Below are 27,679 nucleotides of genomic sequence, written 5' to 3'. Positions count from 1 at the left end.
GATCCGTCCGCTGTCCCCAGGATCCACCACGGCGGGTCCCACGTCCGCGGCTGCGCTGAGACTGTGGCTGCGCAGACTTGCGAGTCTGAAAAGAACGGACCTGGGCGCCCCGACCTAGGCCTCTAAAGGCCCGAAAACCGGACCCAGGAGGAATACGAGTGGTGGCGAGACCAAAAGACTGGGCCGTAGCCCGAGAGTCCTTAAAATGTTCCAGGGTGCTATCCGCCTTATCACCAAAGAGGAGTGTACCGTCAAAGGGCATGTCCAACAGGGTGTTCTGGACATCCCCAGAGAAGCCAGTAGTGCGGAGCCAAGCATAACGACGGAGCGCCACAGTTGTGGAAAGTGCCCTACCGAGAGAATCGGCCGTGTCAAGTCCACAACGAATAGTAAATATCGCAGCATCTCTCCCCTCGGTAATGGCTTGGGAGAAGCCACCCATGCCTTCACAGGGCACTGAGGGAGCACCTGTGCCACAGTGTCCCACACAGAATGGGAATAGCGGCCTAGCAGGCACGCAGTATTCATCACCCGCAACCCAGAGCTGGTAGATGTGAAAATCTTCTTCCCAAATTGCTTAGTTTCCTAGATTCCTTGTCCGGAGGAGCCGAAGGGAATGCACTCGGCGAGGCAGAAGCCTGGACAACTAGACTCTCAGGCGTCTGGTGTTTTGCGCGCCACACCCTTGTCAACAGGGACTCCTGTGCTAGGTTTAATCCAGGAGCCCAACAGGATATCAGTAAGCGCGTCATTGAAGGGCAGTAACGGCTCCGCAGAGGACGACTGCGGCTGCAGGACCTCAGTCTGGAGATTGGTCCTGATAGGTACAGAAGGGAGCTCGAGGTTAAGAGCCTCAGCTGCCTGACGTAAAACCACCGAAAAAGTCCCAACCTCCTCCGTGGCCACGGAGTAAGGGGACAGAGTGCCAGGGTGGGGAGAGAAATCCAGATCCACTGGACCCTCCACATCGCCTTCCCACTCAGGCTCATCTTTGCATTGAGCTGCAAGAGGGTCCTCAGACCCCTCCCAGTATTCCCCCTCGTCCACTGGTTGCTGAAAGGGCCGGTAATGACGAGGTGCCCTGGGAAACGGGATAAACTCCCCTCCAAGGAATGGACTGCGACGTCCTTAGTCACGTGCGACCCTGGAAAGGGAGGGTAGGCCGCAGGCAACAACAGAGGCTCCAACGGAGCCGCAGGGGAGTTACTGCCCGCCGCCTCCACCCCGTCCTGTGAGGGGTAGAACAAGAGCGACGACGCTTCTTAGACTTTTTATGGTGCCAAGACTTACCCGTCCCAGATTTCGACGAGCGATGCTTAACTTGATCGGCGCGGAACCGATTGCTGGACCTCCAACAACTTTCGGGAATGCTCCCGCAAAGCTTTCGGCGCCATGGCCCGGCAATCTGGGCACGCCTCGGGGTCATGGGCGTGCCCCAAGCAGAAAAGACACACGCCGTGAGGGTCCGACACCGACATGTTGCGGCAGCAGGCCCTACAGGACTTAAACCCGGGCATCTCTATTGCAACAGGAGTCAAGCACAGGACAAAAGAAGTTGTTAGAAACCAAGTAAAACTTTTAACTAGGGGTACGGCTCTCTCTCGGATCTGCGCTGCTGCGTGGAAAAAGAAAGGACTGAATTCAGCGCTCGTGGGCGCGTCTAAGTAGCTCTGACAACGTCACCTCGGCAGCTATGATGCCAGCGACATACGCGGAGCCGCACGACGACGCCTGCCGCCACACCGGGGTACTGCTGACGAAAACTTTCCGTATCCAGGAATCTATCACTAACGTGTCTCTTTCAGATATACATTATTCGTGTATTTTATAAATCTATTGTAAAGCCAATTTCGAATTTCGATTATTTTGGTGTCTAAAATAATATAAAAATGTGTTCTTTTTATAAAGTGGTCTCAGATGTTTTTTGGAGTGTGTGTACCATCTATTAACTCTGTGTGTGCAACAAATGCTTAACATTCGCCTCTGGTAATCCTAAACTGCTAGACCACACTACCACAAATGGAGAACTTGGAATTATTAAAGTAAGTCCCTTTAAACTAATAAGGCCCACTACATCAAAAGCCAGCTTACTACAGTCAGAGAGCACATTGGGTTGCAATTCGTTGTCCAGTATCAATGATCCACGTTACAGCGTGGGCTGTGGTGCAAAGATCGGAGTGTACCTGGAACGGAGACTGTAGCGAATTCAGAGAGTTCAACTGGCACTGATGGTGCACCGGCCCGCGGTGTCCCAGATGGAAGTCCTTGCAGTTCCTTGGGGACCAGAGGCACGCCAGATGAGTCAGTGAACAGCCAAATAGGTGCAGCATGGCTTCACTAAAGTCCTGGATTTGTGTGGTGTCGCGACAGACACAGGAAATCGGTTGGTTTAGATCAATGTCGGAATCTGCTTAGAAGAAGATTGGCTTTGGGACATAGCCTGAGAAAGTTGATGCCCTTGCACTTCCTCTAGAGTTTGAGTGGCAGGAAGAGACCAAAGCCCTGTTAAGAGTTTTTATGTTTTGTCTACTTATCCGAAGACTTAGAGTGTGACACAAATCAGCCATTGGAACAACTTCAGGAGCGGGACTTGGTCCGGGACCTTAACTGGTCATGGCTTGGAGTTTTCCAGTGATTGCCAATGTAGTTTAGCTTCACAGGGCAGTCACTGCAGACCTTGGAGTTGTGCTCCGATGCCAGTCCCCACAAGCAAACTTGGTGAAAATTTCTCACAGGCATTTGCTTGCAACAGTCCCTAAAAGGTTTGAACCCTGTAGTTTTACATAGCAACATTTTGGCTAGCACACAGGTTTTAGAAAACATTTTTAAGGCATAACCGGCTCAAACAAAACGCGTGGAAGGAAAGGAACTAATATCAAAGCAAATGGGTGACGCTTACATGTGTCTCCACATGTCACTTCTGAGCGGAATGAAGTCTGTGCAGAGTTACATGGCACCACCTGCTGGGGCGTAGTGGTACTGCTGAAGATTTTCCGGATCCAGAGTGATGAATGAAGAATATTCAATAGGGGAGGAATCTGTGGTAAAATGTTGCTATCTGAAGGATATATTTAGCTTCAATTTACAGAACTCGTGTGTGGGAGAAGAAAGGGATGCGGGATGACAAAAAGAAAATCTTCCTCTGCTATCGTAAGAATAGGCAAAGCGCTTTTGGCTTTTGCATAGCATGCTTGGATACATTTGACTATCTATCTGGAGATGCCCAATTTAGATAGAGCCCTCTCTTTTTGGGGTTTAGAAAATGCAACAAAGAGTTGTTGCGTCTTTCTAAATGCTTTTGTCTTGTTAATGTTGTACATGAAGAATCTCTTTACATCTAAGGTATGGAGAGCCCATTCTGCAACCGAGTCAGGTTGTAGAAAGAAAATGGGTAGTTCAATGGACTGGTTTAGGTGGAAAGAGGAGACCACTTTTGGAACCAATTTGGGGTTCCTTAACCATGTGCACTTGAGAGAAAGGTTCTCCCAGTGTTAATGCCTGGAGCTCACAAACATGCCAGAGTGAAGTGATGTAACAAGAAAATTCATCTTCCAGGAGAGAAACTGAAGAGGACAGGAGTGGAGGGGCAAAAAAGGCTGGCCTTAAGTCTTGTGAGGAAAATGTTGAAATTTCACGTTGGTGGAATGGCCCTCGAGGTCATCCAGGAAAGCCTAAATGACTAGTATTCTGAAGAGGGAGATGTGTTGTCTGTTCTGAAGATATGCAGCCACTGCAGCCAGCTGAAGGTGAATGGAAGTGAAGGCTAGAATACATGTCTGCAGGTGGGCAGGTCGCACCCTTTATCTTAGGCCCTGGTGTAGAAAGCTGGGTCTCTATATAGTGTACCAAAGCAATGTGCACAGTGCAGAGCCCAGGTATCCCTTATTAGTGCACAGGGGCTTGCTCTAGCAATCCCAAGATGCTCTATTTGTGGTAGTGTGGTCGGGCAGCCTTGGGCGTTATCAAAGGGGAGTGTTAGGTATTTGTTGCACACAAAGCCATGTCGGACTTGAGGCATGACCCTCGAATGTGATAACGTTATCCTATGGGAAAAACATACACTGCATAGTGTTACTTGCAAACGACTTACAAGACTGTTCTTCAGGACTTAAGGTAAGCTGGGGTCAAGGTCCATAGAACCACCAGCAGTTTTGGTTCATCAGCCCTGGTGTGTCTGGGTGCAGAGGTGCTGGTTGCAGAGGTGCTGGTCGCAAGGGTAGCCTCAAACGCTACCGCTGAAATCTATGGGGAAACCTATAAGCAGAAAAGTGCTAAAAGTGGGGACTTGGGGACGTCAGTCGGAACCCAGAAGGAGATTGTTCTTGTGGGTCTCTGGAGCAAGGGTGATCTGTCGGTAATCTTGGAATATGGGGCTCAGGTGCATAGGTATTTTGTCTGGTGGGTAGCTGGAGTAGGAGGCTCTCACTTTTTAGGTCAAACTGGAGATGGGCACAAAACAGGACAGTAGGCCCACTCTGTGGTGACCTCAGTGAAACAGACGTCTCCGGTGTATTAGTGCAGGGTGGCTCCTGGGGGTCCTGGCATCTCCAAACTTGGTGGGGAGACGGATGTGACCTCCTGGAGCGCTGTATCCTCCTCCTGGGCACCTGCAGCATCAAGGACACAGTGGTCAGCAGTTCAGTGAACCGGATGTTGCGGTTGGTACCTGCAGACAAGTGGCTCCTCCACTTCAAGGGAGATGCTGATGGGTTGGCGAAGTACTGGCAGCCCTCTGAGGCTCTTGGAGGATGCCCAGCTGCAGGACAAGTCAGGTCTTTGACATTGTTGAGACAGAAGCAGGCAGGCAGGGTTTGGAGCCAAGTCCACAGCTAGTCCACAGTCCTAGGGGCCTTCCGCTCTTCTTTGTCGTCCTCCTGGTGTCAGGGGGGCACATAAATCCTGAATTAAGAGGCGTTCAGGGGAGTATAGAGTAGCAGCCAATGGGCTACTTTCCCTTAGGGTCACTATACCCCTTCCAGTGGAGAGGGGGAATAAAATCGTCCCAGCATTCCTAATTCCACCAAAAACAAGATGGTGGAAACCTTCTTTCATGGAGCATATCAGGTAGCCCACTTTAGCGGTGTGACTAGCCTGGTGGTGCAATACGTCTACTGCATAGCTAATGTCCCGCCTGTCCTGGTGCCAAATAGGCTTCAGGGCAGGAGGGTGGCATCTCCCAGATCTGGGGAAGCCAGGGTCACACATCAAAGGCAGCAGGGGCTTTGAAGCCCTTGGCCTTGATATGCAAAATCACTAGTCATACAGCTGCAGGAGGTGTGAACATCTTCCTCCGGAGCAGGAATTGTTTCTGGCCTCAGAGCGTGGACTCTCAAATGCAGGGGGTCAGAAACAAGTCTCTGGTGACAGGCTGGACAAGACCAGTCAGCAAGCACATAACATAGTGGTAGTTTTTTTCAGGGGGCCCCTTTAAGGTGCCCTGTGGGCGCATTTCACAATAAATCTTACATTGGCAAAAGTACAGATTTATTAAGACAAGGTGTTTGATACCAACACCATAGGTTTCAGTAAAGCCAACATGTAGCTGGGGAACTCAATGACCTGAGTCCAGTACATATACTTAAGATTGCTTCCCTGTTCACTTGTACCATCTAGTAAATGGACTAGACGGCACAGGGACATATTTGCTCAAGCAGATATGCTCTCACATGTAATATAATGTACCCTTCCTTATGGCTACAAGGCCTGCTACAGGGGTGACTTACATATATTCCATGCAGTGCATCTGGCACGGCACACAGTGAGAGGGGCATGTCGTGTTTTTATTCATGGTTTGTACCACGACACGCAGTCGGCGATGGCAGGCTGTATGCAATTTGTATGGGAGTCCCATAGGGAGGCATAATACAAGCTACATCCCTTAGGGACCCTCTTTGGTACCCATGCCCTAGGTACCAGGGGTAAGACTTACTAGGGACTTACAGGAGTGCCAAAGTGTGTGCCAATTGTGTGCCAATGGGACCATTTCACCTTGTTTTAGGGAAAAAGCACAGGCGGCTGGTTAGCAGGGACCCAGTGCACATCAGTTGAAAAACATCAGAATAAATGAAAAAACAGTAGGGGTGACCATCAAAAAAGGGGCACTTTCCTACAGTTCTCTTCTAAGCACTCTCAGTAGGTGGTGAGAGGGATTAAAAACTCAACAGAACAGCAATAAATAACAGATGGTTGGTTACTAGCACATCTAGTCAGTTGTAAGACTTCTACGAACAGCAGGATTTTATTTACATGTAGGGTAAATAGGACAGTAGGTACCCTGACAGACAGTTACTTTACTTTAACTATTGATTGCATCACTGATGCTAGTAAAAGAATAGGGTGATAAATTACTTTTTTAGGTTTTCTTTCTGCAAGTCACTGTAGACACTCCTGCGGTCAATACCCACTTCTCAACTTCGACAACAAGCGTAGAACAAGTTACTTACCTTCGGTAACGATGTATCTGTAAGAAACATTAGTTAGTTAGATTCCTCACCTTAGAATATCCCCAGGCGTCAGACTGGATCCGGAAGATTTTTCGTCAGCAATACCCCTTGCGCGTCGCTAGGCGTCGTCTGCGGCTCCGCGTCCGTCGTCGGCGTCGTGCGCCGGAATGACGTCGTCGGAGTACTTAGACGCCACCCTCGCGCGCTGACGTCAGTTCTTGTACATTGCATGGCTCTGCGTTCCTGGCGCGGAAAGCTAAGACCGACACTGGTGCCAAAAATAAAATCTAGGGGCCTGAAAAGGATAACCTTAACCCTAGATGTCAGTTCGCAGAACGGGGAGGATGGGTGGGTCGGTGAGGAATCTAACTAACTAATGTTTCTTACAGATACATCGTTACCGAAGGTAAGTAACTTGTTCATCTGAAAGAAACACGTTAGTTAGATTCCTCACCTTAGAATAGATACCCAAGCAATACCATCCCCAGTGGTGGGTCTGCGAACCAAGATCACACCAGAAAGTCCTGGAGGACAGAACGGCCAAAGAAGCCATCCCTCCGGACTTGGCTGTCTAGGCAATAATGCCTGGCAAACGTGTGTAGCGAAGCCCACGTTGCCGCCTGACAGATGTCCTGCAAAGGGACTCCCCGTCCCAAAGCAGTAGTAGCCGCTGTGGCCCGAGTAGAATGGGCGCGCAGCCCAACAGGAGGGTCCTTTTTTGCCAAGGAATAACAAATTTTGATGCACAAAACGACCCACCGAGAGATGGTCCGTTTGTGCACAGCTTTCCCCTTCTTAGCACCCACGTATCCAACGAAAAGTTGGTCGTCCACCCGGAACTGCTTTGTGCGGTCCAGATAAAAGGAGAGCGCACGTTTTGGGTCCAGACGGTGGAGCCTCTCCTCCTCTTTGGAAGGATGCGGAGGCGGAAAGAAGGTGGGCAATGTGACAGACTGCCCAAGACGAAATGGAGTCACCACTTTCGGAAGAAAGGAGGGACGAGGCCGAAGGACAACCTTGTCCGGATGAACAGAGAGAAAAGAAGGCTTTGATGATAAAGCCTGGAGCTCACTCACCCGTCTAGCCGAGGTGATGGCTACCAGAAAAGCAGTCTTAAGCGTCAGCAGACGAAGAGGACAGTTATGAAGAGGCTCAAAGGGAGCGCACATTAGAAATGTAAGAACCAGATTCAAGTCCCACTGAGGCATTACGAAAGGAACAGGAGGGAACGTGTGAGTAATGCCTTTCAGAAAGCGTGCAACTACAGGGGACTTGAAGAGAGAAGGCTGATCAGGAAGCCTCAGGAAGGCAGAGATGGCAGCAAGATAGCCTTTCAAAGTGCCCAGGGCAGAGCCCTGCCGGGCCAAAGAAAGAAGAAAGAGGAGAACCTCAGAAAGAGGGGCAGAAAGGGGATCCACAGCCTTTGCTGTGCACCATGCCACAAATTTGTTCCACCAGCAGGCGTATACCGTCTTTGTGGAGGGACGCCTGGCTGCCAGAATGATATCACAGACTTCAGGAGGCAAGTCAAATGGCATCAACTGCCGCCGCTCAATCTCCACGCATGGAGGTGGAGGCTGGACAGGTTCGGGTGGAGGACCGTCCCCTGCTGCTACGACAGAAGATCCTCCCGAAGGGGCAGACGTATCGGAGGATCGGTCAACATACTGAGTAGCTCGGGATACCAGTACCTTCGCGCCCAGTCCGGAGCTACCAAGATGACTTGGGCCCGGTCGCGCTTGATCTTCTTCAGCACTCTGGGCAGAAGTGGTATAGGCGGAAAGGCGTACAACAGACCGCAACTCCACTCGTGACGAAAAGCGTCGCCGAGCGAGTGCCGCCTTGGAAATTCCAACGCGCAGAACTGCTGACATTGCGTGTTCTCTTCGGTGGCAAATAGATCTAACCAAGGCTCTCCCCACTGCTGAAAGAGACCTTGCGCCACCTCGGAGTTCAGACGCCATTCGTGATCCATCATGCACCGGCGGCTGAGTTCGTCTGCTCTGGCGTTCAGAGAGCCCGCCAGATGTTGAACCACTAGGGTGACGCCCTGGTGTTCCAGCCATGTCCAGAGGCGGAGAGCCTCCTGACAAAGGGTCCACGACCCCACCCCGCCCTGTTTGTTGCAATACCACATGGCGGTGGTGTTGTCCGTGAACACCTGCACGACACTTCCCCTGACAGAGGGAAGGAAGGCTTTCAGTGCAAGCCGGATCGCTCTCAACTCCAACAGGTTGATGTGGAGACGAGACTCCGCCGGAGACCAGAGGCCTCTGATCTCCGCCTCTCCCATATGGCCACCCCAACCCAGAAGGGACGCATCCGTCACTACGACATGCTCCGGTTGGGGAAGGGAGAGGCTCCTGCCCGTGACCCAATCGCGGTCCGTGAGCCACCACTGCAACTGCTTCGCAGTGCCCTCCGAGATCAAGACATGGTCGGACAGGTTTCCGTGATGCTGGGCCCACTGAAACTTAAGGTCCCACTGCAGAGCCCGCATGCGCCGTCTGGCGTGATGCACTAGTAGGATGCAGGAGGCCATCGGCCCCAGAAGCCGCAACACTAACCTGACCGAAACCCAGGATAGAGGCCGGAAGATGGGAATCAGGGCCTGAATATCCCGGACCCGCTGTTCCGGAGGATAGACCCGGAACTGCGCCGAATCGAGAACCGCTCCGATGAAGAGGAGCTTCTGAGAGGGACTCAGGTGTGACTTCGGCACGTTGATGGAAAATCCCAGCAAATGCAGGAGATCCGCCGTAGTCTGGAGGTGGGAGACGACTGTCTGGGGCGAGCCCGCCTTCAACAACCAGTCGTCGAGATAGGGGAAGATTGGAACCCCTGATCTGCGCAGATGAGCTGCGACCACCGCCATCACTTTCGTGAACACCCGAGGGGCACTGGTGAGGCCGAAGGGGAGCACGGTAAACTGAAAGTGCTCTTGGCCCACCGTGAACCGCAGGTAACGCCGGCAGGACGGGGATGTGGAAATAAGCGTCCTGCAAGTCCAACGCTACCATCCAGTCTCCAGGGTCTAGGGCAGCTAGAACCTGAGCCAAAGTTAGCATCTTGAACCTTTCCTTCCGGAGGAAGGCATTGACGTTCCGAAGGTCCAAGATAGGGCGCAGGCCCCCCTTGCCCTTCTTGGGAACCAGAAAGTAGTGGGAATAACAACCACGACCTACTTCTGGGCTCGGAACGCGCTCGACGGCCCCCTTGGCCAAGAGGGCCTAAACTTCCTCGTGGAGAAGATTCAAATGATCCCCCGAGATACGGTGGTGCTGCGGTGGCATGGCTGGAGGGGTCGTCTCGAAGGGGAGGGAGTAGCCCCTTCGGACGATTTGCAGCACCCACCTGTCCGATGTGATGGACCGCCAGTGGAGCAGGTGATGGCGAACTCTGCCGCCCACTGGCGAGGAATGGGCCTGAAAGCTCGGACTAGGAAGGCTTTGAGGCGGATGCTGCCGGGGTGGATGTGGGCTGACCACGTCGTCCTCCAGATCCGCCACGGCGGAAACCACGTCCGCGACCGCGCGCAGGTTGGTTCTGCGGCTGGTGGCTAGGCGTACGTGAGGAGGCGCCCCTTCCTTGGCCACGAAAGGGGCGAAAAGCGGAGTTGTGTGCCCGCGGAGCAGAGAGGCCCAAGGACTTGGCCATAGCCCGGGAGTCCTTAAAGCGGTTCAGCGCACTGTCCGCCTTCTCACCAAACAGGCGAGTGCCATCAAAGGGCATGTCCATGAGGGTGTTCTGGACATCCCCGGAAAATGACGTGGACCGCATCCAGGCGTGGCGGCAGAGCGCCACTGTGGTGGAAATCGCCCTACCCAGCGAGTCCGTTGTGTCAAGCCCACATCGTATGGCGTGCCGTGCTGCATCCCTCCCATCGGCCAAAGCCTGGGTCAGACGTGTCTGGACCTCCTCCGGACACAGGGGCAGCACGTCCTCCACCGTATCCCACAGAGAATGGGAATAACGGTCCAAGAGACATGCGGTGTTCAAAGACCGCAGGCCCAAGCTAAGGGACGAGAACAGTTTCTTGCCAAACTGCTCGAGTCTCTTGGAATCCCGGTCCGGCGGAGCGGTCGGGAAGGAGGATTGGGAGGTAGAGGCCTGGATAACCAGGCTCTCGGGGGTGGGGTGTTGGGACAGGAAACTGGGGTCGCCCGGAGCAGGGCGGTGGCGCCTGGCAACGTTCCTATCCACAGGAGGAACTGTGGAGGGCCTGGACCAGGTGCCCTGCAGAACGTCAGTGAGGGCCTCATTGAACGGCAGCAGAGGCTCAGTGGAGCTTGCTGCAGTTTGAAGCACCTCAGTGAGGATGTTAGTCCTCAGAGCCACGGCAGGCAGCTCGAGCCCAAGGGCTGCGGCCGCCTTGCGCAGCACCACAGAAAATGCTGCACCCTCCTCCGAAGCCACAGTCGGAGGAGAAGTGAATCCAGTGTCCGGCGAGGTGTCCAGCCCACTGGCCTCCCCCAGTTCATCTGCCCAGTCCTGTGAAAGCTGCGACTGAACAGCCATAGGGTCCTCGTACCCCTCCCAGTCGCCCCCGTCTTCCGATTCCTGATAAACAGGAGGAATGATCGGAGCCGGACGGTAGAGATGATAGGTCTCAAGCGGCGCCGGACGCGGCGTCGGTCGACGCCGCAGCGGCGTCGGGTCCGGACCAGGGCTAAACTGGGGATCGACGCCGTCCGGAATCGGCACCGGAGGCGTCGGCGTCAGCGTCGGTGGTTCAGGAGTCGGCGCCGGCGGAGGAGGCGTGACTAGGTCAACCGGCGTCGACAGGGGCCCAGGCATGGGCCCCGCGGGGACCTGCGGCGTCGGGACCGAAGTCCCCGACGGCGCCGGGGCCGGAGCCGCCGGCCCGCAAGGTCGCCCAGTCGAGTCCGCGGGGCCCGAAGACGCGCCAGCGGGCGTCGACGGCGGGGCCAGTTTCCTCATGGCCGAGAGGAAGGCACTGACCTCCGCCGGCGTCGCGTCAGTCCCAGGAACCGGAGGGTATGGGGACGTGCGCGGCGCCTGCGGCTCCGACGGAGCCACGGGGGTGGAACCACCCGGGCCCTCGGCCGAGACGCGTGACCGGCGAGGGGAGTCCGAAGAGCGATGTCGTCTCTTGGACTTCTTAGAGTGTTTGGACTTACCCCACGACTTGGAGCCCGACGATCGATGGTGGCGTCGGCTATGGCTCCACGAGCGATCCTTGGACCTCCTCCTGGACCGGGATCGCGCACGACGCGGAGCCGAGTGGCGAAGCTCGAGAAGCTTGCGGGACTGCTCCCGCCTAGCCTTCGAAGTCAGGGCCTGGCAATCGGAGCACGACTCCGCGTCGTGGTCGGGGCCTAAACAGTAGAGGCACCGGCGGTGGTGGTCGGTCACCGACATCAGTCGATGGCAATCCTCGCAAGCCTTGAACCCAGGCATCCTACCGGCACCAGATGTCGACAGACAAGGGATCAAAAATGATCAAAAAGATTTAGTCAAAAAAGACTAAAAGGGGTAGCTCTCCCGGATCTGCGCTTACTGGCGCGGAAAAAAGAAGAACTGACGTCAGCGCGCGAGGGCGGCGTCTAAGTACTCCGACGACGTCATTCCGGCGCACGACGCCGACGACGGACGCGGAGCCGCAGACGACGCCTAGCGACGCGCAAGGGGTATTGCTGACGAAAAATCTTCCGGATCCAGTCTGACGCCTGGGGATATTCTAAGGTGAGGAATCTAACTAACGTGTTTCTTTCAGATTACTATTTCTGAGCTCAACAAATAATTGGCAGAGCTATGCACAGAATGTAAACCATTCCTGTACTGATGCCGACAAACAGGAGGATTTTATACAGCATTCTGAGACAAAAACTAAACAAGATTCATGTTTCACTGGCCCCAAGAGGTGAGGGCCAAACGTTTGAGCCCATAAGTTGCCAAAGAGTACACCCACCATTAACATTCACTTAGCTCCTTTCATTTTTACAAAGTCGGAGCGCACATATTCCTAGTAGCTAGATACAGCAATGCAAATCTCTGCTGAAATTTTAAAGTTTCTTTTAATCAGTGTCACTTTTCAGTTTTAAGGAAAAGAAAATTGACAGAGGCAATGTGAGAACAGGTGGCATTCAATGGTGATAATAGGTGCTAAAGAAGTTATTCACTGAGATGATTTGCACAATTTTTTGGTAACTCCAAAAATACACTGACTTAAAGACTGCATTTCATTGATAATTTGCAGCTGGATCAAAATAATGTATCCAGGTCAGGCACATTTAGTAGTTAGTAAATTTGTTTTGAGCCTTGATAAAGCAGTTCTATCACATCGAATATGGCTATGATTGTGAAGGTTCCTTGTTGAGGATGAACACCAATAACTGAATAAATAAGTAAATGAGCAGAACCATGAAAACGTTCTGAATTGACAGCTCCATTTCTCGCCGTCCATAACATTTCTGTCCATCAAACACAGAAGTGTTTACTTTAAAAGATGGGACTGGTAGGTCTATTAATACAGAAATTGATGAAAATAAGTGGAAATCCCTCCTAGTCAAAAAATTATTAATATTGGGTATGAAAGTGCTTCTTAGTCTCAATCTACATCAAGAGAAACATTAATAATACTTTGTTTTCTGAATAAAGGACCATAACAGAGTTACCTTTTTCATGGAATTCCTGTAGCTTTACAAGTTAAATACCAATTCTACAATTAGCTACACGTTCCATTGTGAGCTAATTAAATCACTTAGAATTGTACTCTTATGTTTTGCATTTTTAATAAGAGAAAATTGCTTTTCTGTCATTGTCTGAACGTTTAAGTCAGCAGAAAAACAAAATAACTTACCTGAAGTGAGATATAAACTCCATTTGCCAAATGAACAGCTTCTGAGGCTTCCACTGGGTTAGGGATATCTAAATCCTGAGGGATGATTTGGCACTGCTTCAACAACTGTACCAGGCAAGTCACGTTCCCACTCATGCTACAGAGCTCTTCCAGGAACCATGCACCATCCCTTGATGTAAGATCAACCAGCTGCTCTCCAGCACTGGATGCAGCGCCTTCCATCATCAGATTACGCCTGTATACAAAGCATAATCAATAACATTTAATTGTAGGCATATGTTTTCTATAGCCATTGACAGCCAATTAAATGGTGTGAAAACAAAACCACACTGTTACTACAAACTGCATAGAGTGCCATCAAGTGACATACAAGAGACAATTCAGGACCTTCCCCATCATTAAAATAAGATACCTTCAAACTCACCTTGTAAGTGTGCAGAGAGCAGAAATGATAACACTCGCTAGGCTCAAGGATCCCTCTTCTCCATTCTCATGAAGGAACACCTTAATGCAGCGCTCAATTTCTTTCAGCTGCTCCTCACAAACGGACACAGTTACAGCTTCTTGTTTAAGTCGTTCGACTTGCCTTATGAGCTTGTTGTTTATATCTGTTGCGTACCGTTGGAGAGTCATCTCTGTAGCATTTATGAACTGGCATACAGCTGGAGGGGGCTGTGGTGCATACTGCATTTCATATCTGCAACAAAAATATTTTATATAACTATAAACAATTTTACTGATTTAAAATAATTGATATTTACAAAACAGAAAGGGGTGGTATTTCAAAACTGAAACTGTATTTACGCACATAGGGGTACAATTGGTTACAAAGGAGGAGCATACAGATCAGGATTAAACATATGCAACTCCTATTAGTGTAGAGATTGTAAAGAGAACATATTCTCATGACCCTGAATATGTATATTCATGAGCTAAATGTCCACTCATCATCTTTAAATAGCACTCATTTTGAGAACGGCCATTTCAAAAATGTAACTGTGGCACTAAACGACCAACTAACGATGCCCCAGGATTAAATATGAGGGCCTAGTGGTCAGTAGGGATATAAGCTACATTCCTCACATTAACTATGGTTGAACTTTACCTAACATTACATACTTTTAGATACAATTACCCCTTAGCCTATTGTAGGAAGCTGGCTTTTCATGTAGTGTGGGCCCCCAACCTGGAGGACCAGGGGGCCCCGCAAGCACAGTACCATGGCCTGAGAGCTCTCAAGTGAGTCCGGAGGAGGACCCCCATATATACATTGCAGGAGGGGGGGCGGGACGGGGCGCTCAAGTTTCGTTCCAGCACTAGGGTGCGACTAGCCTGGTGGTGCATATCTAATTTCCCACCGTTCCTGGTGCCAGATGGACCTCCGGGCAAGGGGCAGCATCTCCCAGGTCTGGGGAAGCCGGGGTCGCATTTCAAAGGAGGGCAGGGGATTTGAAGCCCCTGGTCTTAATATGCTCAATCACAGCCATCCTGCTGGAGGTGTGAACACCTTCCAACTAAGCAGGCATTGTTTCTGGCCTTGGAGAGCATAGGCTCTCACCTGCAGGGGGTCAGAAACGTCTGTGGTGGCAGGCTGGAAGAGACCAGTCAGCCAGCACACTAAGAGGATGGTTGGTTTTCAGGGGGCACCTCTAATGACCCCTCTGGGTGTATATCTTCATAAATCCACTACTGGTATCAATACAGATTTATTAAGACAAGGTGTTTGATACCAAACACCAAAGGTTTCAGTGAAGCCATCATGTAGCTGGGGAACCTGTAATGACCAGTGCCTAGTACATATACTCAAGATGGCTTGCCTGTTCACTTGTACCATTTAGTAAATGGACTAGACAGCACACAAGCATATCTGCTTATGCAGATATGCTCTCACATGTAATATAATGCACCCTGCCAATGGGCTACAAGGCCTGCTATAGGGGTGACTTACTTACTTCCATGAAGTGACTTTGGCATGACACAGTGAGTGTGCCATCTTGTGTTTTCATTAATGGTGTGCACCATGATACGCAGTCTAGAACAGCAAGCTGCATTCAATATGTCTGGGAGTCCAATAGGGGGGCATAATACAAGCTGCAGCCCTTAGGGACCATCTTTGGAACCCATGCCCTAGGTGTAACATTTACTAGGGACTTAGAGATGCTAAAGATCTAGCCAATTGGAGTACAATTGGACAGTTACTTTGTTTTAGGGAAAGAGCACTGGCACTGTGAACCTGGTTAGCAGGAACTCCGTGCACTTCAGTCAAAATTGCATCAAATACCAGGCAAAAAGTGGGGGTGACCATATAAACAAGCATTTGCAATGAAATAGGTCTCGCATTTACGCGAGCTTAAACTATTGGAATTGCAAATGACAATGCGTTTTGATTATGTTTAAAAAACCAAGACATAAATAAAAGGCATTGTCATTTACAATGCCAATAGCTCAAACTCGTGTAAATGCGAGACCTGTTCCCGCAGCTCTGACCATTACGCCAGATAAAACCCACAAATGCCCCTCTCTCGAGTCTGGGGCTCTATCTAGCCAGTCTAAAGACCACCCTAGGATGGCAGTCTGCTGACCTCACATCCTACAGCAGAGAACGAAGATCAAGTCTCGGCGTGGGTGCACCAAGCTGTGTGATTTCAGGCACACCATTTAATCTTCTGTAGCAAGAAAAAAAAAAATGTGCATTGAAATCCAGTGCTCCTGTAAAGCACTCCATTCCCCATAGGACTCGGAGGAGTTTGTGCAAATGGGTAAATAAACGAGCTAATCTCAGTGCACGCTTTTGAGCCATACTCTCCCAAGCTCCTTCAACATAATGCGAGGAAATATGGCAGTGCATAAGTAATGTGGTTTGTTGTGACTGCCTCAGGAATACAGATTTAATACACAACCATTTTGGAGTGGACTAGGAATTATAAACCCTACTACGAAGGAAAATTGCATCTTGAAAAATCTTTTAAGGAAATGCCACGGCTCCCTCTAACGGAAGTAGCCTGCTGACGCAGGAAAGGCGATGCTAATATAGCGGCTCGGTGTCAGCACCTGCACTTTTAAATGGCGATGCGTCTCGTGCGTGCCGGTGTAGAATAAAGGAGCGGTATATTTAACGATCAATGGCGCGTCTCTATTTTGTCAAAATGTAATAGTTGAGAATTTTCTTGCAGTCTGCCTACAGCGCTCTGAAGTGGCTGTTGAACTTCCCAATTATAATTAAAATCTGTTTCGAGCCTTTTTAAGCAGCAGTACCAGATAACAGAGCCAAATCAAAGTATTTCAAGGTCCTCCGTCTGGTTTACATTGCCTTAAAGAAAAGTAAATGTTTGTATTTATAGCAAATATAATGTCAGCTACAACACAACAGGGACCTATTTCTAATGTTAAAGCGGAGTTGTTGTCTTTTTGCAACAGCCAAAGTTTGAAGTGATAAAAATGTGGTGACGTTTAGTACCATGTTCAAATAACATGGAGCATCGTAGACGTAAACAGCTTGCTGTAACCGAAAATAAAATAGTATATATATATACTGTTTACGAATAATAAACCAAGAAATGGTGGCGGATTAGTGCAGAAGAAAAACGGTGATTTGGACATACTTCTTTTTTTGTTCTAATATTATCAAACTTTGAGGAGTGTAAAGTTCTTTATTCGTATCCAGCAGGGGGAAACATTATTCTAACAAGGTCCGGGTAAAAAAAGAGCATATCAGGAATCTGTGTATTCTGCATGAGCTCTGTGGAAAGTGATCCGCCGAGGAAAAGCAACATCCGACACAATCGTGCCATGAGTCAATGCGTCAGGACAGCCAACAAGCATAGACGCAGTAACATAACATCGACTATGTAACCATGTGGGAAATGGCGTCCTCAATACCAGTCTTGTTAAACATTGACAGGCTTCACTTGAGGACTCAAGGTCGATTCGTCACTGGTTACGCCTTAACCTTCTGAGGTGGAGCCTGGCTGAGGATGGGACGGGGGGAGTTGGGTCGAGTGTCTCAGTCATTTGAAGCACTTTCCAACACATGCCAGATAAGTGCCCGTTTGTCTTACTAGCTGCCGGGTACATGGATTCGGTTTGTAACTGGGAGATGTGTCTGCAGCAGGGCAGGATTATTTGTCTTTCTGCTGTCGGTTTCCTGATCAATAATTGTACCATCGACTCATTAGTGTTTAACAGAGATAAGGAGCTTGAACAGAGGATACTGAGGATACTGAAAAATGAGACGAGAATAACAAACAAAACGAGTGGTGAGCGTGTGCGCACCACACCGAGACATCTGTTTCCTATTATCGCGCACGCCTCTGTGCACGATAATTGCAAACAGATGTCGGGCCTGCGGGTAACCGACACCAATAGGCCATGGGCTGAGCAATGCGCCCGCCTTTGGCCATTTGCGTGCTGTCTTTGTTAAAAAGACGCACGCAAAGGCCAATAGCATGGGCCAAAATGAAAAGCACACACATGAGCGTGTGCGATTCTTAGGTTAGTTTTAGAAGCCCCTACATGAAGTCTTCGCCAGAACAGGGCATGCGCGCTGTTACAGGCTCGACCTAAAAAGGGGCACTTTCCAACATCTAGTAATGCTTTTTGCTGGAGAGCATGTGTGAGAAAGTGGCTCTGTATATACTGTTCCTTAATAGGTACAGGGTGTACAGTCCCCCAGGGTTTGACAGAGGTTAAAGTTAGATATTATCTTACTCTCTAAAGTGGTAGCTTGGTCGAGCAGTAAGGCAGTACCAGAGGACAGTGTAAAGCATTTGTTGTCCACACTCAGTCAACAAATGGTTTCACACACTCAATAACTGAACTCTAGGCCAATGGTTTATATATAAAAAATATATGCTTGTTTTATTTAAGAACCAACACTTGGAGTTAAAATATACTTTCTCAACAGTAGATGTTTCATATAAATACTTTTGCAATATGCAATAGACTTTAGTAAACAGTTACAAGTGGTTGCAGTAGGCAACTATTTTTAAACACAATACATTGAGCTCAATGGTAAATTCAAGTTATTTGCAACAGATTACTTTTTAGATTACTTTTGGAATTCCAGGACTGGACCCTAGATTCAGTCCTGGGTCAGTTCTCAGAATCAAGTGATGAAAGTCGACTTAAGTACTGTAATGATTTTTAACTAACATTTAGCTATTTTAAAAGTTGACACTTAAAAAATATTTCAGAGAAAACAGTCAATGATTACCTATGGACGAAAATGCAGGTTACAGGTACAGTATGTTCTCGTTACTTTTGTAATCCAGTACTGGGTGCCTAGACTCAGTATTGGGACCTTTATCCAAAACAGGTAAGTAATTACGTTTTCAGATATTATACGATTTTTGAAGAATATTTAAAGATTGCAGAAATCGACACTTAGAAGAAATTTCACAGAAAAACAGTCAATGGTTTCCTATGGAAGAAAATTGAGTTAAGGGTAAGTACAGTTGTAGATATTTTTCAGAGTCAGTGCTGGGCACCAAGATCCAGCACTGGGAGCTCACCTAAGAGCAGGTAGTAAATTTGTTTTTGTCACTCGGCTGATTTTTGGTGAATATTTGAAGATTTGAAAAGTCCACACTTGGAAGAAATTTCAGGAAAAAGCCAGTCAATGTTACCCTATGAGGAAATTAGAGTTTGCGGTTTAAGGGTAAGTACTCGACTGGCAGAGTTGAAGTTCTGGGCACAGACTCAGGGGTCTCCCAGGGTCAGGTAGGTACAGTTGGTTCACCCTCAGCGGCTCTAGGGCGGCCGGCTGCAGAGAGAGTTAGGCCCAATGTTATCCTATAAGGGATAGGGGGGGGGGGGCTTGTTTGGTGGCTGCTGACTGGCAAGCCATGCGGCTGTGGGAGCTGGGCTCCTGGTCACTTACTCAGGGCAAGTGGGGAAGTAGGTAGGAGTAGAGTTTTCACTGCCAGGGCCACTCGGGCGGCTGGGTGAAGAGTGCTTTTGAGCCTTCGGGCGCTCAATGGATTTCAATGAGAAATCTCCGGTTAAGAAAAAGACTGCAAGCTCGGGGATGAGGACTCTTCAGGTGCCACCACCACTTCGAGAGGTAAGTTGGGTAGTTGGAGGATAGGTAGGTACCCCGGGATTGGGCACAGGGGGCCGTGGGGCGCTGCGGGCAGGGGTGCCTTTAGGTGTCGGGAAATCTTACCCTCTGTTGATCGCGGTTGGGGGGGGACCTGGTTCTGAGGCTGCAGGCTTCTTCCGGAGTGTCGAGGGAGGTCCTTGGGTGCCGGACTCGGGGTCACAGTCGCCGTGGGGTCGTCCTCAGGGTCTTTGTTCACTCCGGCACTGGCCAGGCTCGGCTGGTGCAGAGTGTGCTAGGTTCGCGGTTCCGGGCTGCTGCCAGGGGTTAGAGATAGGTTTCGAGTAGAGCCTCTACTCATGGGAGTCCCAGGGGCTTAGAGCCAAAGGGTAGACAGGTCCTCCGGGGTTGGTGAGGTTGCTAGCCACAAGAAATGCCGGGCAGGAGCAGGTTCGAGGGTCGACAGGCCGGTAGGGCTGGGGCCAAAGCAGTTGGTGTCTTCCTCTTTTCAGCAGCTGCAGGGCAGGTCTTCTTTCTTCTTGCTCTTTGTAGTTTGGAATCTGGGGAAGGAAGGTTCAGGGTGCCCCTAAATACTAGATTTAGGGGCGTTACAGGTAGGTGAAGGGCAGGGACCAATGGGTCCCTGTCCTGGGGTGGGTACACCCCCTATCCTGCCTCTCTCCTGTGGGAGGGGGGCAGTAGCCTAGTCCTGATAGGGTAGGGCTCCCCATCTTCAAGATGGCGAGAGCCCGGAGATGTGCTTCACCTCGCCTCCCCCACCTGAGGGGTGGGGTTGGCAGGCTGGCACATCCCCTGTCCTTTTTTGGGGTTTCCGGCCAAAGCTTCCCGCCAGAGTGGGGGGTTGCAGGGGCCTGGGGAAGCTCACAGAGGCGGCATGCCTTTGAAGATTCCCCCAGCCCATACTGGGGGAGGAGATTTAGCACCTTGCCCAGGATGTGCATTGTTGCAGGACCAGGAGAGCAGGGGCTCTCCTACCCAGGGGTCCAGCAATATGTCTGCTGGGTGGCAGCCTAGGCAGCCTCAGAGCAGACGTGGATTTGCAGGTTAGGTTCGAGGGGGCACCTCTAAGATGCCCTCTGGGGTGCTGGGTACATTAAATCCCACACTGGCATCAGTGTGGGTTTAATGTGCTGAGAAGTTTGATACCAAACTTCTCAGTCTTTAGTGTTGCCATTATGGTGCTGTGGAGCTCGTGTTTGACGAGCTCTCAGCACCATGTACTCTTAAATGGCAGCAATGCACTTACAGGGCTCAGGAATGCACCTGGGCACTGTAGGGGCACAGGGCTCCTGCTCCTGCGCCCACACCATTGTCATAAGGCACCCAGCTAGAGGGGTGACTGATGTATGCCATGGCAGTGTATGTGATGGGCATGGCACACAGGGATGTGTGCCATGTCGACTTTGTTTTTGTCTTGCACCCAAACACTCAGCCTGCAAAGGCAGTGTGTGTGTGTAAGGGTACAGGGCCTCTAAGAGTGGCACAAGGAGTGCTGCAGCTCTTAGAGGCCTTCCTTGGTCACAAAGCCCTGGGTACTTAGGGTACCATTTACCAGGGGCTGACATGTGGCCAGGGTTTGCCAATTTGGGTTTGGTTTGTTTTAGGGAAGGAACATAGGCCCTGGGCACCTGATTGGCAGGAGTCCAGGGCACACTCAGTCAAAGTACATTCAGCAATTCAGCAAAAAGTGGGGGCATACCATGCAAGAAAGATGGCACTTTCTCACAGCATGGTTCTGTGATCATGGGTATTAACAAGGAGACTATCGAAGGAAAGGTGGAAGATGAGATGAGGAAAATGTGTCCACACAATAGTGGTTGGTAAACATGTGCTGAGTTGTCCAAGTGGCTGATACGAAGATGCCAGCTAGTGGAACGATTCGCAAGAAAGCCATGGTTGCTCCTTACGGGTAGAATGCGCCATGCTGGGGTTGAGGGGCACAGGTAAGATTGTCTTAGCTTTCATGTAGCAAGCTTGAATATATACCCGGGTATCCATCTTGTATATTTGCAATAGAAATTGGATGACCTTTGCAAGATTGAGAAGGCTACAAAGAGTGGATTAGACTTCAGAAAAGGCTTGGTCCGGTCAAAGTAGTAGATAAGAGATTCTTTGACATCAAGTGTGTGTAAAACATTTTCCGCTACTGCTTCCGGTTGCGGAAAGAAGCCAAGGAGCTCTACGGTCTGAATTAGGTGAAAAGGTGAAACCACTTTGGGAAGAACTTTGGTCCTGCGAACAACCCTATATTTGTGAATCTGAATGAATTTCCCTTATCTGGCGAGTGTTTGCAGCTGGCTAATAACCCGAGAGATGTGATGGCAAATAAGGCCACGTTCCAGATGGAACTGTAAGCGGTATGAGTGTGAAGGCTTGAATGGAGGCCCTAGAATCCTTCGTGAGGACTATACTGAACTTAAAAACAAACTGCAAACATCTGAGTCTAAAACTAGACGCAGGAATATGCAGAGCAGGTGTATCAAAATCCACACATGCTATGAATATATTTTCACACAGTTGTTTATTTTCAACCGTTCTCACCGAAATAGTGTGGTACTTTTATTTGTAGTGGCTAACTAGTTTTAGTTGTGGTTTTGGCTGCATTGTCACAGGTATTCCCTCAATCTGCCATTCAATCAAAGTAATAATAAACTAGTTTTGGAATGTTTAGAAGTGGTTGGTTTAATGTAATACACAAATTGCTCAATACTATTTGATACCTTATTTTCTTAATAAAGGACTGTAGCCATGTTACCTTTTTCATGAATTCCTATAGCCTTGCTAAGTTCTTTATCAATTCAACCTACAAATATTTGCAATACAATCTTAAAATGTATACAATCACAATGGAGAAAAAAAATTACCAGTACACTTTTAGATAACATCTAATAAAAAATGCATCTCTACAACAAAGAAAATTATAATCAATTGGAAAAAAGTAAGCAAAGTAATAAGAAATCCTAACTACTAATCTCTATTTGCATGTCTGTGGGCCTCTCAAGGGATCCTGGTGAAATAATTTTCTTTTAATTTGATCAATATAAATCTTACCAGTCTAATAAGCCATTACTTTCATTTAACATTCATTATTCTAGTAATCCCGGAAACCATGTCCAATATGACACATGAACAAATGAATGAACTAGCGAGAATTAAATGTAATCCTAGTTCTCCGTTATTTAACAGTAGAAAATTACTAAATTAGCAGGATTCATGGAACACTTATTTTAAAAAAAACAATAATCTCAATAAAAAAGTTTTACTAAAGAAATCATGGCTATGGAGGTAATATGTTATTGCCTCTGCCTTCCTTCTAGTTAAAAATACAACCAATCGGCTCTAACGGGCTTGTGTACACTCAATGTAACAGACACTGAACCTTTAAGAAGGGCAACATCTACCAGCCGTCCAATCATGTAGTGCAGAGTAAAAAGCAATTGATTGCACACTGAGAAGCATCCTCGAATAGCCTCTGTAAGGCTACTTTTGGCTGAAAACCTTCTGCAGAAATGTTATCTCTTGACTGCCAGCTTAGCTGCATTTTTGTGGAAGAGTTATTTTTTCGGTACTTTTTCCTGAGGTGTTTCTCTTCTCACCTTGCCTTGTGAGCCTTATTTGTTGTAGGAGGAAGTAGCCCTGGCATTATGAGAAAGATGTATACATCATCTGCTCCTAGACTCTTGCTCTTACAAAGTATAGATGACAACACATTCAGGGACAGGGAGCGAGCTTGCACAAGGGATCAGCAGAGGGAAGTTGGATGCTCAATCTCACAGTCCACCAGCCCGAGCATGGTAAGGGAGCCATCATGCTCCTCTTCTGCTCTAGGTGTAACCAAGCTCAGTAGTCACCCTTATGTTTACCTCCTTGGGAATGCCAGGCCTTTCCATGTTGACAAACTACTACACAGATTTTACATGTGCAGAGATATTTCTACATTTATTGATATGGAAGAGAATCACATGACGGAGAACAGCATCTACAAAACTGTTAATAATTATATTAGGTACAGTGCTAAACAGGCATTCTCTTTGCCTATACTCAGCGTCAATCTTTTGTAAGCCGCGAGTAGAGGGAAATCCATTACTGTAGAAACCATCTGAAAATGGGGTGCCAAACTTTTGCCTGTCTGACATGCAGCAAATTTGGAGGCTATTGGCTTGTTCTTCACACAATGGGGATCCAATCACAATGACACCCCGTACTGCCAGTATTTAATAATTCCGAGATTATAATAAGGTTGCAGATTAATGTACAAGTTACTTACTTGTGTAACGATGTATCTGAAAGAGACATTAGTTAGTGATAGATTCCTTACCTTAGAATATCCTCAGGCGTCAGACTGGATCCGGAAAGTTTTTGGCAGCAGTACCCCTGCGCATCGGTAGGCGTCGTCGCACGGCTCCGCGTATGTCGCTGGCGCCGTAGTCGCTGAGATGACGTTGCTGGAGCTACTTAGACGCACCCACGCGCACTGACGTCAGTTCTGTACACGACTTTCCGCGCCAGGAACAGAGCCATGCCAGAGACCGACTACTGGTGCATTTGAAACTAGGGCCCTGAAAGGGATAATCTTAACCCCAGAAATCAGTTCGAAGAAAGGGGAGGATGGGCGGGGGGTAAGGAATCTATCACTAACTAATGTCACTTACAGATATATCATTACATAAGTAACTAACTTGTGCATCTGAAAGAGACACGTTAGTGATATATTCCTTACCTTAGAATAGATGTACGAGTTACTTACTTTCGGTAACGATGTATCTGGTAGAGACGATTCCAGCCGCAGATTCCTTCATGTAGAATTATCCCCAGGCGTGAGACTGGATCCGGAAACTTTTTGCGACAGCACGCGACTCTGCCCAGGCATCGTCCGCGTACGTGATGTCAGCGAGGTCACTTAAGACCTGCCCCGATGCGCCCACGTCAGTTTTCTTCGGAGAACTTTTCCGCACCACAACGCGGAACCACCAGATAAAAAACTGTCGGAGCATGGAAACAGTGTGCGAAGAGCAGAAAAACTGGAAAGAACGGTGACTAACACCACCACCAAGGTGGTGCCAACACCGCAGACCCCAAGGGCAGGGAAAGAAGAAAGAAGAACAAGCAGAGACCTGCGCAGCCACCCTGCCCGCACATAGACAAACTCCCATCCCTGTGCCCCGAAGGGAAGAAGAGGCATAAAAGTCATGGCACACGTAGGAAGCCCACCCCCCTCATCCTGAGCCAGGAATGGGACCAGTCCCAAGACAGACCGGGACAACAAACCACCAAGCCACCCCAACCTAGAGGGCAACCAACCACAAGGACAAGGTCAAGAGTTGGCCAGAGGACCCTCAAACTAGAGGATGGCAATGGAAGGAAGGGAGGACAAGGATAGAAGCAATACCCCCCCTCCACCCCCCCCCAAACCTGGAATAGCCAGAGCAGCAGGGCACCGGCACATCAAAACCCCATCCTCCAAAGAACCAAGGAAGGAATGAACCGCCACCAGATGGAGCCACCCTTCAAGAACAAGGAAGGCACTCACAGGAGACACAGCTCCCCACCGGGAGGCGAGTACCGAAGACCAACCAAAGGGTCCTCACAGAATAGGGGAGGAAGGGCGGGCCGTCTAGGAATCTGCTGCTAGAATCGTCTCTACCAGATACATCGTTACCGAAGGTAAGTAACTCGTACATCTGATAGAGACTACTAGCCGTAGAATCCTTCACGTAGAATAGATACCCTAGCAATACCCCCTGGGAAGGAGGGTCTGCGAAAGGGCCCCACCAGCCAAAGCATAACAAATGGCCCCACAGTGGAACAGATTTGTGGACCAGGGAGACCAGTGCCCCCGCCAGGCCAGGGGAACCCCCACAAGCAGAAACCCACCGACCCCAAGAGGACATAGGAGGGAAAGAAGGCTGATGAGGCTCATACGCTCACAGCAGAGGAACCAAGGGCAAGGACGGAGAGGCCGAAGTACCCCAATCCCCCAATAGGTAACATAGCTTCCGCCGAATGCCAAGACAGGAAGACGGAAGAAGAAGCCTAGAGGGCCCAAGGAAACCAAGGAGAAGGCGGAGAGCCCATTCCAGATGGAGAGCAGCCTGCTAGCCAGAACAATTCCGGAAGTCAAGGCCAGGAGCAAGAAGAACAGCCCAAGGCCCCAGGAAGACCAAGTAGGTAACGCCCTGCAAGGGAGAAAACAGGGACATCCCAGACCGCAGAACGGGAGCAGGGAGAGGAGGAGAGGCCCGGGCCACCAACACGAGTGGCAGCGCACACGACCTCAGAAAGCAAAAGCAACCTACGTAAACACCATGGAGAACAGGTACCCAAAGGCGACCAGAACCCTCCAGCAGAGCGCAAACCATACGACAGCTACCATAACCCCACATAGGGCAGGTGAAGTCCCAATATATGGGAACCCTCTTTGGAAGAACTTCCGCAGCAGAGGAAGAAACAAAAGAACCACAGGGCAAAAAAAAAAAAAACAAAAAAAAAACGGCTACAGGCTTGACAGCAGCCCAAGCAAAGCAGAAGGCCCAATCTCACGCCTCAACGCCTGCAGAACTCACACACAACAAAGGGGTCGTCCAGCAGCACACAATGCCTAAGTCCCAAGGAAGGACGTAAACGGCAAGAAAAACATACTCCACAACCAAAACCACCGGCCTAAGAAGGCCCAGAAGCAACCCTAACTCAGAAGTCACTGAGGAGGGGACGGAGGAGGAGGACGGAGCCCTGCCAAGAGCCTCTGGATGGCGGAGTCGGCCGGGGCATCAAACAACAGACTGCCATCAAATGAGAGACCAATGAGCCTCTACCGAATATTTTCGGGGAAGACGCCGTCCCGAAGCCAAGGATGGCGACGGAGAGCAATTACGGAAGCCATGGCCCAGCCCAGCGCCTCAGAAACATCCAGAGCAGAGCGGAGAATAAACGCCGTAAGCTCCCGGCCATCCAATGCATGGTGCCGCAAATCCACCTGAGTAGACTCCTGGGACGCTGCAGACCCCAGAGACTCAGCTGAGTCCCACAAACAGGAGGAGGCCCTAGCCAGCACACACAAGGTGTTAAGGGCGAAAATGTTGCGTCCTCAAGTGTCCAGCCAGCGGGCCTATCTGGACGGCGGAGCCAACAGGGGCGGCAGGGAGGGAAAAGCAGTCCGCAGAAGGGGACTGCCAGCTGAGGGGTGAATGGACAGGCACGCCGGGTCACGCGGCGTCGGAAGGCGCCGATGCAGAAGATGCTGAGGCACCGGGGCCCGGACGCAGGACGCCTCCAAGCCCCCGTCAAGGCAGAAAGGAGCGAACCTTCAAAGGGAAGCAAGATTACACACCCACCAGAGCCCTGGTGGAGGACCTCCAACAGATGGTCCGACGGAAAGTGAGCCACCGGGTCACCCATGCGTAGGATGCCCACAGCCGTGGACACCGCGTGAGCGAAGGCCGCACCCGCATCCATAGGGCCAAGCGGTGGAGAAAGCAGCTCCTCTGTGGTCGACGGCTGCAAACTAAGGCGGCCGTCCCCGAGGCCAAGCGGGGCGGACAAGGGCCAGACCTGGAAGTCAGGAGGAGCCGAAGAATGAGGGACCTGCCACTCTTCCGACGAACACCCCAGTCCCAGGAAGGACGGGGAGCCACCCTTCGTTGCCGGTGAAAAGGGCACCACACGACACCAATATGCAGCCTGCCTCCGGAGAAGGAGTGTCCGAAGACGAATCTGCGGAACGACCCCTGCGCGGAGCCGTAGAGAGTCCGCTGCTTGTGGCAGACCACCGGCGCCATCCGGCGTCGCCGGGCAAGGGGCCTACAAGTCACCCTTCACCGGAGATCGGAGCGGGGACCGGAGTAGAGCTGGAGCTGCACAAGCCCCGGAGCGGCGCCGGCCCGACCCCCGCCGAGGCAACCACCTGCGTGAGGGAACGTGATGGGCCCCAAGCCCTCCGCCGGCCGCGGCCCAGAAGGAGGCGAAGGTCGCCCGGCAACTCCTGTGGCGGCGCCCGAGATGATGCAACCTCCGACTCGCCCTCCAACGAGGCAACCGCCTGCGAAGAGGTACGAGAGGGGCCCGGAGAGGGACGAGGAGTCTGCCCGCTACCCGGAGCGGGACAAGAAGAGTCCACCGACCCCTGTGGCTCTGCACGGTCCAGATGATGCCGGCACCGTAGCGGCGTCACCTCGGCCTTAGACAGGACCACCCTGCCAAGGGACCGAGAGGGGCTCGGGGATGCGACTCGAGCCCCAGCGACCTCCCGCGACACCACAGGGACCCCCGCGGGGGTTTGCAGCAAGGCAGAGACCCCGTGGCATGAAGGAGGTGCCCCAGAGGAGCCGCACCCCAACAGCATAACATCCTCCAAGCCTG

General features: G+C 50.4%; 1 protein-coding gene across 1 annotated transcript in view; it reads right to left on the bottom strand.

Annotated features, from left to right (window-relative positions):
- SMG1 (SMG1 nonsense mediated mRNA decay associated PI3K related kinase) overlaps positions 1–27,679 on the bottom strand; it is a 1,471,505-nt gene that overhangs the window by 297,374 nt on the left and 1,146,452 nt on the right. The window contains exons 49-50 of the mRNA XM_085628855.1: positions 13,691–13,963; positions 13,267–13,501 (exon numbers count right to left, since the gene is read on the bottom strand). Coding sequence (XP_085484981.1) covers positions 13,267–13,501; positions 13,691–13,963 — 508 coding nt within the window. The remainder of the gene's footprint in view (positions 1–13,266; positions 13,502–13,690; positions 13,964–27,679) is intronic.

The sequence above is a fragment of the Triturus cristatus genome, chromosome 10 (genome assembly GCF_964204655.1).
Source record: "Triturus cristatus chromosome 10, aTriCri1.1, whole genome shotgun sequence".
Taxonomy (NCBI): domain Eukaryota; kingdom Metazoa; phylum Chordata; class Amphibia; order Caudata; family Salamandridae; genus Triturus; species Triturus cristatus.
The sequence above is the reverse complement of the archived record's forward strand: the minus strand, read 5'-3'. Positions and strand labels throughout refer to the sequence as shown.